This window comes from Lonchura striata, chromosome 2 (assembly GCF_050655825.1).
Source record: "Lonchura striata isolate lonStrDom1 chromosome 2, ASM5065582v1, whole genome shotgun sequence".
Lineage (NCBI taxonomy): Eukaryota > Metazoa > Chordata > Aves > Passeriformes > Estrildidae > Lonchura > Lonchura striata.
In genome coordinates this window covers 96,550,292-96,562,535 of record NC_140704.1, presented here as the reverse complement: position 1 = coordinate 96,562,535, position 12,244 = coordinate 96,550,292, and the positions used below count along the sequence as shown (strand labels likewise).

Sequence of the window (12,244 nt, the reverse complement as noted above, 5' to 3'; positions counted from 1 at the left end):
AGGGAGCCGAGAGGCGCTTTGTTACGGGGAGCCGGCGGGGCCGCAGGGTGGGGTTGTCCCCGCCGCCGGCGCTGGTCCCCGCGGGCGCCGGGTGACAGCGGCCGCCCGCCCGCCGAGCCCGCCCGCCGCCGCCGCGGATGCGCCCGCACCGCGCCGCAGCCTCCGCGCCCGCCCGACGGGGAGCGGCCGCCTTTGTGGAGCCGGGACCTGTCCTGCTTTCTCCTTCAAGCAGAAGAGGAGCTAGCGAGGAGATTACAAAAACCCCACCAAGCTCGAGTTAATGTTTGAGAAGTTCGGGTGCGGGAGAGTCTGGTAGGATTCCTATATTATGCCTATTTTTGGTGGATTTCAGGCAGTCGTTCGGAATAACAACCTGCGTCCATTACCTTGCTTGCGGGAAGTGCTTTGGATGTCCTCCATAGGCAGCGGGATGACCCGCTTAAAATCCATCTGTGTATATCTATAGTGTGATATGATTATATATATATATATACACACACACACACACACACACACACACACATATAAATACATTTCCAGGTATAGCTATATAAAATCTGACAGGAGAAATTTCGGTAAAGTACTGTGAATTTTACTAGTAGATGAGCTTGTATTTTTGCTGGATGATCCACGATAACTGTTAATTTGTATTAAAGCATGGGGGGAAAGCACCCAAGGAGGTGGGATTTTAAAAAAATCTGATTAAAGCACATTTCCTGTATAGAGCTCATTCATATTTGCAATGTGCTCTTGATTACCTAGTGATTTCAAGTTTCAAGGTAGGCAGGGTCAGGCCTGGCACACTGATGGAAGCTTGGTGAGGAAAACCAGGGAAACATCTGAGGAACAAGAACACTGTTTACTGCTGCTTCTGTCATTCAAACAAAATATAAACCTGTTGTGACTAGTTTGGGTCATTGCATTTCCATGTCTTTCTTCCCTCCTCGAGCACTGGATAAAAAGGACAGAATTATGATTGATTTCCAATGTTGTTAATTACTGGCTATGTTTAGAGCTTCACCTGGAATTTAAGTTAGAGACATAAATTTTATTTTTATCAATCTTTGAATATTTCTGGTAGTAATTCTGTTGGCACTGGTCAGTGAACTTCATTTTCACCCCATAAGTGACCACAGTTCGCTAATAAACTCTTTTCTTTGGGTTTGGTTAACATTTGGTTTAACATTTGGGATAAGTCTTTGACCATAACTTTCTCTCTGTATTTTCTTCTGCCTAAAAAAACATTTCATGGACTAAAAATGCTCATACTTGCCAACTTAAACCTAATTTTTTACCTTTTACTGGGTTTCTATGCAACTGAGTGGAGCTTGGGTGTCTGTTTAGATGTGTGCAAGCAAAATAATGCATGTGTGTGAAATATTTATGGTCATATGTGCATTTCCTAACTTGTGTAATTCTTTTTTCAAGCTATTCTCCCAGCAGATCACATCACATGCCTTATAGTCTTTAAAAGAAGAACTCTGCACAACATTTCACAGTAAAGATGAGGAGCTGAGAGATACCTCTGTTATCTTGAAGCTATAGAGGTTTGTGTGAGAGGACAAATACTTAGGACACTGCTTTGTTTTAAGGCACTTTGTGAATTGAGTCATGCCAGGAGAAAATATTTAGGATAAAATGCTTTCTTACTGCTTGTGTCTTGGAGCATAGGCACCTGTAAGAGTGGGAGAAGCTTTCCAGTCTTTGTTTCTTAGAATTTACTCTGCAACTGTCCTCATGTGCCCACACAAATCAATCCAGTTTACAGAATGAGCTATGCACAGTAAACTGCTTTGATTTCAGCACAGATTCCTGCTAAATTATATCCCAGGCATATGTCCTGGCAGGACTGTTTAGCCTCAAAATGGAAATTCTGGGCTTGTGAATCCTTTCTCATATTCTGCAGAGGAGCCAGTGGGCTGCAAGAAGGTGAATAATATGCATAAAGAAAAAAGAGGTGAATATAAATACATCATGGTGTTCTGATTCAACTTCTCTGTATTCTAACTTCTCCTGCCATCTCAGAGTGCTTTCTTGACACCTTGGGCTTTAATACATTGAAGAAAGTAGGTTAAGCATGTAAGAGCTTGAGGAGAGTCTTCCAAAACTCTTTTCTTCTATGTATTAAACTGCCCACACAAGTTCTTGAGTTCCTTTATGCATCCTAGATCATAATCCTTGCTTCTTCACAGGAAGGGCACAAATATAATGTGTATGTTTAGGAAACAAATACTAGGAATGTTATTAGTGCAAGAAAAGACCAATATATTCTTCTCAGAGTAGGACTTATATTTCCGTTCTTTAATGTTTAGTATTTGAACTTAACTTACAACTGGGGATCTCAGAAACTACAACAGTAAAAATAATAGAAGTAAATGATAGTGTGGTATGAAAGTGATACTTAAATTTGCTCCATCTATGAAAGATGAGCTTTTTATTCTAGTTCATAATTTCTTAATATATGAGATGTCATATTTAAAAATGTTTTAGATATTTACTGACATCAGCTGCTCTTGGCCAGTCTGTGGAGCTAGATATTTAGCATCTAGAATCCAGAAGTCCTAGTAATGTTTAACTTTTTGAATATAGTCTCCAAACTTCTGAAAATCCAGTTTTTCTAAATAAAGGGATTTTCTAAAAATAAACATGTAATGATTTTTTTTGTCTGAGATTCTCTCACCTTTTCAAAACTAGAAGTAAGATTTACATGTATCAGTAGAAGGTAGAATCAGTCCTTTCTGATCGCATGGAGTAATCCTGGTTTTTCAGGGTCAAAAGCTACTGGGCTTCACAACTTCCGGTGAGACTGCATTTCATCCCATTTCTTGGTGGAATTGAGATTAAGATATAGAACCAATATTTAGTCCCAAGAATTTTATTTCAGCATCTCTCTAAAGCAACTTAATGGTTTGGAATAGTGCAACAAGTATGTAAGTAAAATAGATTAGTAGATACATTCTATTCCATTCCAGATCTCTTTTATTTTGTGTGTTTATAGAGCGGCTTCATGGAGCAAATTTGCCAGTTTTAAGTATCTTTGCTAGGATGTCAATTTTGTTACTGCCTTTTTTTTTTTTTTCCTAGTTTGTTTTATTTAAGGAACTCCTGAAGCAGCTGTACACTTCTATTAGGCCTAGACATTGTAATAACTGGTATGCATTAAAGCAGTTTCTTTGCTTACACCTAGTTTGTGCTGTCAGTTTATAGCTGTTTAAGAATTCCTGTCACCAATATGGGGGGGTGACTTAAGTTTTCACAGACCAAAAAAAAAAAAAAAAGAAACCAAACTTGATACAGTGTGACAGAGGAAATATTGAACCAAGAAACTGTTTTCCTTAAACTCAGCCACCCAACTCTCTTCCTTCTTCCTCCTTTTGCTTCAATGTAAAATAAACTAGTTCTTCTATTACCAGTAGCACTATTACATTTTGTTTTGCTATGGACCTTTCCCTTAGTCCCCTTGATCCTGTCTGCTGCAAAAACTTCAGCTCTCCCATGTCCTTGTGACACCAGGATTTGGTAAGAGAGAGCAGAACTGTGACTATGTAGGACCCACACAGGTGACTGGAAATAACCCAGTTAAGCAATGACAGAATGTGCAAACCAAGTGTTTGCTCTTTTTTCAGTAGGGGTACAACTTAGCTACTAACTTGACCTAGACTGTTACTTATTTCTACTTACTAACTTTGCTTCAGTTTTGCTATTCCAGGCTTTTTTCCACTATGTCCCCTGTTCTTTGACTTCTTTATTTTGCTAGCATCATGGTTTAACCCCAGCCAGCAACCAAGTACTGTGCAGCTGCTTGTTCGCCCCTTGCCCCCAGTGGGGTGGGGAGGAGAATCAAAAAAAAAAGTAAAACCTGTGGATTGTGATAAGAACAGCTTAATAACTGAAACAAAATTTAGTAGCACTAATAATAGTTGTAGTGAAAAAGAGAAAGTAGTGGGGGAGAGAGAGAGGAAGAAAACTCAAGATAAACAAATGATGCACAATATGATTGCTCATCACCTGCAGGTCTCGGCCAGATCCCTCTTCATTTATACACTGAACGTGATATTTCATGGTATGGAACATCCCTTTGGCCAGTTTGTATCAGCTGTCTTGGCTGTGCTCCTTCATAGCTGCTTGTGCACCTGCTTTCTGGCAGAGCATGGGGAACTGAAAATCCTTGACTTGGAATAAGCACCACTGAGCATCAACTAAAACATCCATGTGTTATCAGCATTATTCTCTCTAAACCCAAAATACAGCACTGTACCAGCCTCCAGGGAGAAAATGAACTCTGTCCCCGCTGAAACCAGGACAGCTGGGCTTTGTCATATTTTATGGGCTCCTCAAGAGAGCCACTGTTTTAATATCAAGCTTGGGCTTTCATTTCTTTATTAGCTTGTCTGTTAGCTTTCTTTATAAACAGAAGTAGTTACCTTTACTGAAAGAGATGGGAATAACTGTAAGTACTAAGATGTTTGGAGGAAAGGAACTACAAAGATGGCACAAAGAAAGTCCTAGTGCAGTGGAGTTAATGAAAAATATATTGAGAAGAGGAAACCTGATAGTGCTATCTAATGCATCGTCAAGGAATGTTATAAGAAAAGTAGAAACAATAGGCAAAAGACTAGAAAATTCATTTTGGGAGAGTCCTAGACTGCTAGGAATATGAACCAGTTATCTTATAAATGTATCACTGGGTTTAATGACTAAAAATAAAAGAAATGAGAGCTGCATTTTTGCCCAAAATCTGAAAGTAATTTGGACTGTATAGTTACAGCAGAAAGGAAGGGGGAGAAAAGTAAGAAAAGATAGAAGAAGCAAAGGGATATTTTGTTTCACAGTCATATATTGTTAACTGAAGGCAACACTGCTTTTGTTTTTCAAATGGCCACTAATTCCCTGTTATCAGCTACCTTTTTCCTATTGACTACATAAGTGGTGGACTTGAGAAGAGAGGTGTTGCTGACATGGTGTAAGTGTATAGCAGTGGCTGTGTTAAAGCCAGAACTCTTTTTAGCCTGGTTGTTGGCTCCTGAGTGACCAACAGCACAAGTGCAAGGAAGTGCCACACATGCAGGGCCAGCAGTCAAGGGCAAAGGACCTGTACCTTCCACGTGGTTTGCTTCTGTTGTATTTCTTGTCTTCTTGCAACTCTTGCTGCTTCTCAATATTGTAATACAGGTCAGGATCCTGCTGCCTACTGGGTATCATTCAGGGGGAGGATGGAGCATGGGGGAGTACAAAGCTGACAGGTCTTTGAAAAAACAACTTCTTACTATCATTGCTCATACAAATGAGCTTTCAAATGTTGGAGAGAGATGGGGGAAATTAATTATACACAATTAGCAAGGACAGAGGAGGGTATTTTTTAAATCAAAAGAAACCAAACCATGCTGAAGGTGGCTTTAGACATAAATGTGAAGCTAGTGAAGGCTGGGTTTTGGAATTTGTTCCTGACTTCAGTGCTTGGAAAACTTTATGGAAGTGAAAAAGTGCAATGAACAGGAAAACATGATATTAAAAGCAAGATACTAAGTAAATACTGAGTATTTTGTATCCAGATAAATTGTAACAAAGACAACTATTCATTGTTGTCGACTTCTGTCACTGTATCCACTAATGAGGCAACACAAACCAGCATGTAATTCTGTTTTATCTTACCTGATCATTTCATTATGTGGTCTAGAACTATTCACAAGGTATTCTAGAAAATGAAGTAGGGTGGGTTTTTTTTGTTTTTTTCTGGTGGGTTTTGTTTTTTTTTCTGAAAGACAGTTACCCCATATTGCAACCAGTTCTAATTTGTGTTTGGTTTTCTTTTTTCTTTTTTTCTTCCATCACTGTTTTCATAGGAATTTTGGCTTCTTGGAGAAACGGGAGAAAATGCAAAACGAAATAATAAAGCCTGCTAAATACTTCTCAGAAGTGGAGAAGAGTGTGCTGCTTGCATTAGTTGAAAAATACAAATACGTGCTTGAATGTAAAAAAAGTGATGCAAGAACTATTGCTCTGAAACAGCGCACCTGGCAAGCACTAGCTCATGAATATAATTCACAGCCCAGTGTATCACTGCGAGACTTCAAACAGTTAAAGAAATGCTGGGAAAATATCAAGGCACGGACAAAAAAGATAATGGCACATGAAAGGCGGGAGAAGGTAAAAAGAAGTATTAGTCCACTTATAAATACTCACATCGTAGGGAAAGAGAAGATTGGAAGCATAATGCCTGAGCAAATGTACTTTTTGCAGAGCCCACCAGAAGAAGACTCTGAATATCAGCCTGATGCTTCTAGTCAAGGTATAAATGTTGCTGTAATGATGCAAGTAGTGTTTTGTATGTGATTTTGCCAGTGATTCTTTTTCAAATCTCTCCACTTAGCTGTGACTGCTGGATATAGAACAGTAATTTCAGAGCTATGATATTACAAGGCTGTGTGTATTTCCTGAGGCCTTCAGGAGTTAAACAGGTGTGAGGTTTTTGCAGATTTTTTTCATCTGTTTTCATCAACAGACATATCTGCTGCTTTGTGGCAAGCATCACTGTTGCTATCATGCTGGCTTTCCAAAGAATAGTCCCAAGGATATCTTTATCATTTTTAAAGTATCATTTTGCTGGTTTAAAAAAAAAAAAAAAGAAAGCTACAAGCAGCAAATTGATACACAATTGCCTGCTGCAAGAGTTCCCTGTGGTCTTTCCTCCTTTGTTTTCAAGGACTAAAAAGAGTATGTGGAGCCATGTTTCACACTGCAGTCCACACTGGAGAATCGCCTTTCTGAAAAAGTTCACCACTACATTCTTCTTTGTTTGGCAAGCATACCCAGAAGGAATAATTCAATACCAGGAGGGAGCGTGGCTGCAACAGTTTATTGCAAATTTTATTATGGCGGGATCTCACACAGAAGATTGTCCTTGTTCAAAAGACAACAGCAGCTACATTGTTAGATAACATTCTTAGAATGCCTCTTTCATAATTCTATTTACCATAATTAGTTATTTTGTTTTGGATAGAAATGTATTTTGAGACCCTCATTTGCAGTGGTAACTGTTCTGTTCCCTGCGTGGTCTCTTTCAGAAAAATTGGTAGAGCCTTCTCAGTTAGAATAATGTTAGAATAATGTGATTTTTACCTAAAAATTGTCACTACTGTATTTACAACATCTGCAGCAGAAATAAGGAAAGAATAAGAAGTGTTCTTCCTACTATTCCCTCAGTGATTTGATATTCATGTTGACACAGCTTCACCTGACACTCAGATCTTTCATAAAATATTGCAAGTCACATAGGATTTAGCTTAAGTGGCTGCATTAAGGTTTAGCTCCAGGCTCAGCCACCTAAATTTAGGTGTCCACTTACAAGTGTCTGCATTCAGTTTAGTCTTCTGAATTCCCACTATAGCCTTGCAGGTCTTTCAACAGAGCCCCAAGTGGTTTTGTTCAGCCCATTATGCCCTTAGTATTCTGCAGCAGAACTGCATTATGTAGTGGCTCCTGTGCTTTGCTACTGGAGCACAAGTTTCATATGCACATGTAAGTCACTTATATATCACATTTCTGTTTCTTGAAGGAAGGGAAGAGAATAATGTAACACTTTTTCTTCTTTTGTTTGCAGAGTCATTTGTTGTGTCAAACAGAGAACTTTGTGATGAAGACAAAGAGCTGGTACATTTTCCAGTATGCGAAGGTACCTCCCAGCCTGAGCCTTCATGTTCTGATGTCAGAATAGCAGCAGATAAGAACTACAGAAGTAAAGCATCTCAGGAAAGTGCTCTGAAAAAGATGCATGAGGAAGAACATCATCAGCAAATGTCGATTTTGCAACTGCAGTTAATCCAAATGAATGAAGTTCATGTGGCAAAGATACAGCAAATAGAAAGAGAGTGTGAGATGGCTGAAGAAGAACACAGGATAAAAATGGAAGTTCTAAATAAAAAGAAAATGTATTGGGAGAGAAAACTGCAGACCATTACAAAAGAATGGCCTGTATCCTCCTATAACAGACCCTTTCCTAATTCACCTTAGAACATAGAAGGGCAGAGAGTCAGTCTGGTTTAGCACATTTATGAGTAACACGCACTGGAAAGAGGGTTTTCTACTGTGAATGTACAGTGACAGGATAGGTGCCTGGCTGATAGTGAACACACTATGACTCTTAATGTTTAGGGAAACAGTGGTATAGTTCACCAAGAGGAAAACTCTATTGTTTGTTTGTAGGTAGTTCTGATTTGTTTAACTCGCAGACATGCACAGTGTTCTACAATGTGAACATATTTTCTCCTTGCAGAACACCCTTGATCCTTGTGAAGTTTAAGGTACCCTTACATTGGTAAGAGTAAGGTATTCTTACATTGGGAGTTCTTAAGAAAACTTAACATCTTTAAATATTGGGCTGTAGTGTTTGTTTTGATTTCTATCTCTTCCTATCTACCATTTCCCAAATGAAGGCAAGGGTTGGAGTTGCTCTCTGCTATTGAGACAAAAGGTGATATACAGCTATTAGCTGGATCATTATGCTGAAGCTTAGGGAAAATAAACTAGTTAATACAGTCCATAACTTATTCTTCATAAAAGATGTGAAAATGAAGGATGTAGCAAGAAGGACACTGTAGTGACAGCCCTCTCCTTCTGAAGAACAGTAATGTTTATTTTCCAGCTGTCTGGCTGACTGAGAGGATGGTTGTGGAATGGCCCTCCAGTTGTTTGAGCCTTGACACTTGAGAAATTAAAAAGAAGGCAACTTCTTCCTCAAAAGCCACTGTGCTTATTCTTTAATTTTCAGGCCCATCTTGTATTGAAATAGAGTACCCAAACAGGAGGGTCAAATGCTGCTGCCAGCACTGTGCGCTGTTCACCTGAAGTCATTCTGAGGGGAAGAGCTTTTTAAGAATTCATAAAGCTCTTAAAATGCAGTGAGCCAGCCAGTCCATTGGCAAAGTCTCCCTCTATTTTGCTATGCAATACTTGATGGTGTAGCAACTAACTTGATTATTTCTCCTTAGCTAGAAGAAAAGACTAAGACTCACCCTCTTTTCCTTCTCATAGGGTGGGAAGCGGTTCAAAGGAATCATTCCTGTCTTGAAGCATTGTTCTGTTTTGTTTTGTTTTGTTCTGTCCTGTGCATTATGGTGGTGTGTTTCTTGCCTTTGCTGTCAGTGAGGGGTGATGGACATGATTTATATGAAGGCATTCACATGAAAGTCCCCACAGATTTTGGATGTCCAGAATGGTAGATAGTAGGAAAGCACAAATAAAGATAGATAATCTTTACCCTGGCAATCATTTATTCTAGTGGGGCAAGAGTTAAGAAAATGTGAAATGCAGAACCCTGCAAGGATTCATAAGAACTTCTGGTGTGTGAAAACCTGTTTTACAGGAAGGTGTACAACTGTCATTTGAAGCAGTGAGAAAAATGAACAAAACCATAAATTTTCATTGAAAAATCAGAGTATCACATAATTCAATAAAGTATTTTCAGATCATTACTCCTGAGGGTGAGTCCATACTGTGAACAATGTATTCAAAGCAGAGTATGTTACAAGGCATACATTCCCAGCTACACTCCTATCTCTTTCCCTGGATATCCTTTCTGGTGGAGTGACTTCCTTTTGGTTTTGTTTTTGATTGAGTAGGGTTCACTCTGTGTGTGTGTGTGTGTGTGTGTGTGTGTGTGTGTATGTGGTTTTTTTGACCTGGTTTCACTGCTGGTGATTCATCTTTGTGAGCACTGCCATTATCAACCACAGGACTAGCTGTGGTTAACAGTGTGGTACCTGTGCTACTTCCTTAAATGTGCTAAAACCAGCAATCACAATGGGAGCTATTTATTACAGCTCATTTTATATGACAGAGGAAAAAAAATATGCTGGGCTGGTGCAAGATAAAAAAAAAAAGAGGGCCTGTGTAAAATCTGAAGACAGATCTTTTTGACCACAAACTCAATATTCTTATAAATTGGCTGTGTGAAGAAAGTACAGGGATTCCAAAGAAGGATGTTATGGGCACTTTTATTTTTCTGCTGAATGAAAACACTTTTGGAAGGTATAATAGAGGCAAAAGAAAAGTAAACAGAAATTAGGACCTTGTTCTGAGATTGCATTCTGTGGTCTGAAAGATGAGTCAGTTATTTGACTTCTAAGTGAAAATAAATGAAAACTAGGTGTTAGAAGGTAATGAATGGAGACAATTTCAGCACTGTGAAGGGGGCAAGAATAGATAGCCCTGTGAAAATGATGAAATAGACATTCGCAAAATGTGAGTAAGGGTAGCTTGAACTTCTGGAAGTTATATGATTGCTCATGAAAGATCATTGTATTTTTATATTTAAAAATCCTTTAAAATAAGCATGTTTTCAAGTGGACAATACCTTGCTTCTTGGTGTATTTTCTTATTCTGAGACCAAAATTTACAGTTCTTATGCTGAACAATAGGCCCTTTTAATTCAAGTTCTATTTAAAAGAAAGAAGACCATAAGAGAAAGAAAAATAGCCAAGATGAAGGTATGAAACAAAGAATGATCATTAGATGCATAGGGGAAGAGTGGGAATTTTACACCTAACATAAATTATACAAGTAGGTTTTGTGGTAAAGAGAATAGATCATTCACAGGTGACACAGACTCTTGCTTTCCCATTTGTAGTTGAGTGTTGGTTGATGTAAAACTGGGTGATAAACACAGAAAAATGTAAAAGATCAACAGGAGAAAATGATGTATCTCCTTGCCATGCTTTGGCTTTTTAAAGTGATCAATGTGATGGAATTGAAATTACTTGAGAAATTACTTTTGCCTTTGTTGTTTTGCAATTACTCCTTCTGGTAGTAGAGTTTACCTTTTCTTGTGTTTGACTTTTCTTATATATGTAATATATCTATCTCAGACAATATGTCCATTTGTTTATCTCCCTTTTTTTTCCAATTTACATAATTCAAATACTTTCACATGTTGTGTTTTCCTGTTAACTATTTGGCCAAGGAATATATGCATATTCTCCAGGTTTTTCCACAGATAGAATACAGCAGTATTTAAAGAAGAACATGCCTGTTCTTTTTTGGATTTGCTATAAAATTTTTGTCAGGAATGAACTTAAAAGATACACAGGGCAAAATGATCCCTACTTAACTCTATACAAGAGCATGTGTACCAGATACATAGTGGCCATTGTTCTTAGCCTCTGTATTCTGATGAAAGAAAACAATGGCCTTCTAGACAAGGTGTGATGAATTCCTTTATACTGCCCAAATTAACATGAACCTAGCTCCAGGTGCTGTCTTTCCTTGGAGGTAATCTAATTTCTTGCCTAGTATAAATTTTTTCATGTCTTGATTTTTTTTTTATTCTGCATTTTTTCCTTAAGTCTCTGTTCACCCGTAGTTTTTTAATCAGCAGTATGAGCAGAGGGTTTCACCCTGAGACATGTGTTTTTCCTTTTCCTTCCCCTTGCCCAGACTGCCCATATCACAGGATTTGAACATGTAATGGGTGCTCCTCTACCACCACCTTTCCTTTCCACAGAAGGCATGGCTAGTTACCTTTGCTACACTGCCAGTACATTCTGGATTCTGCTCTCAGGCTGAGAAACATATTAGAGGATTTTGAGGAGAGGTTAGTATTGAGAAATGGAAAAGAGACCTTCCTCCATTCCAGCTCCATGTAATTTGGGAGGACAGTCTGTGACCACAATGTCCTTTGTCAGGGGGACAAACCCCCTAATGCAGGGGGGTTGAAGCTATGTAATTGATTTTGATTCTTCCTAAATCCTTGGGGTAAAAAACTTCCTTCTATTATGGTAGTTGAGGAGTCTCAGTGGAATCCTTTCACAGCTTCCTCAAAAGAAATTTCTTACACTGACAAACAACCTAGCCTGACATCTATTCTACTTCTTTCAATGCCCAGGCTGCTTTATCACCAGAGCAAGGGAGTTTGCTGCTTGCCATAATCCTCTCTCTGAAGTTCCTTCCTATGCTGCAGAGATGTGTTTAGGCAGGGCTGAAACACAGCCCTCCTCAGGCACTGCTCAGAGAAGTGATCCTTACAGAGCAGGTGCACCTCGTGTGGCTGAGCTCAGCCCTCAGATTTTGGGTTCAGCCCTCAGAATTTGAACTATTGCTACTCAGGGTTACAATATTCCCATTGCAGCCCTGTCCCAGAGAAAGAGGGATGGCTCAGGGCTGCCTTTTCCTGAGCATATAGTGCAGCTGAGGATGTTGTGCTGAATTGTGTTTAATGAGCATTCATCTCTGCGTGCTTCCAATACCAAAT

The 12,244-nt window shown here is 39.0% G+C and overlaps 1 protein-coding gene across 3 annotated transcripts; it reads left to right on the top strand.

The window, feature by feature from the left end:
- Window positions 1-138: 138 nt before the first annotated feature.
- On the top strand, window positions 139-10,868 carry MSANTD3 (Myb/SANT DNA binding domain containing 3). Of its 3 annotated transcripts, none has more exons than XM_085571811.1 (4): window positions 139-312; window positions 5,844-6,147; window positions 6,241-6,289; window positions 7,601-10,868. In XM_085571811.1, exons 1-4 carry the CDS (start codon window positions 281-283, stop codon window positions 8,008-8,010), a joined length of 795 nt encoding a protein of 264 aa, XP_085427937.1. In that variant the 5' UTR covers window positions 139-280; the 3' UTR covers window positions 8,011-10,868. The 3 variants fall into 3 exon arrangements, with proteins under 3 accessions (XP_085427937.1, XP_021384375.1, XP_021384376.1); XM_021528701.4 differs by adding an exon at window positions 1,429-1,547 and having other exon boundaries at window positions 171-312; window positions 5,844-6,289; XM_021528700.4 differs by having other exon boundaries at window positions 5,844-6,289.
- Window positions 10,869-12,244: the final 1,376 nt, after the last annotated feature.

What these genes read in the sequence shown, in the direction of transcription:
- MSANTD3 (XM_021528700.4), top strand. Translation starts at nt 281, where the DNA reads ATGTTTGAGAAGTTCGGGTGCGGGAGAGTCTG. An exon ending in TTCGGGTGCGGGAGAGTCTG is followed by an intron (nt 313 to 5,843) that starts GTAGGATTCCTA and finishes CTGTTTTCATAG; the next exon opens with GAATTTTGGCTTCTTGGAGA. An exon ending in GCCTGATGCTTCTAGTCAAG is followed by an intron (nt 6,290 to 7,600) that starts GTATAAATGTTG and finishes TTTTGTTTGCAG; the next exon opens with AGTCATTTGTTGTGTCAAAC.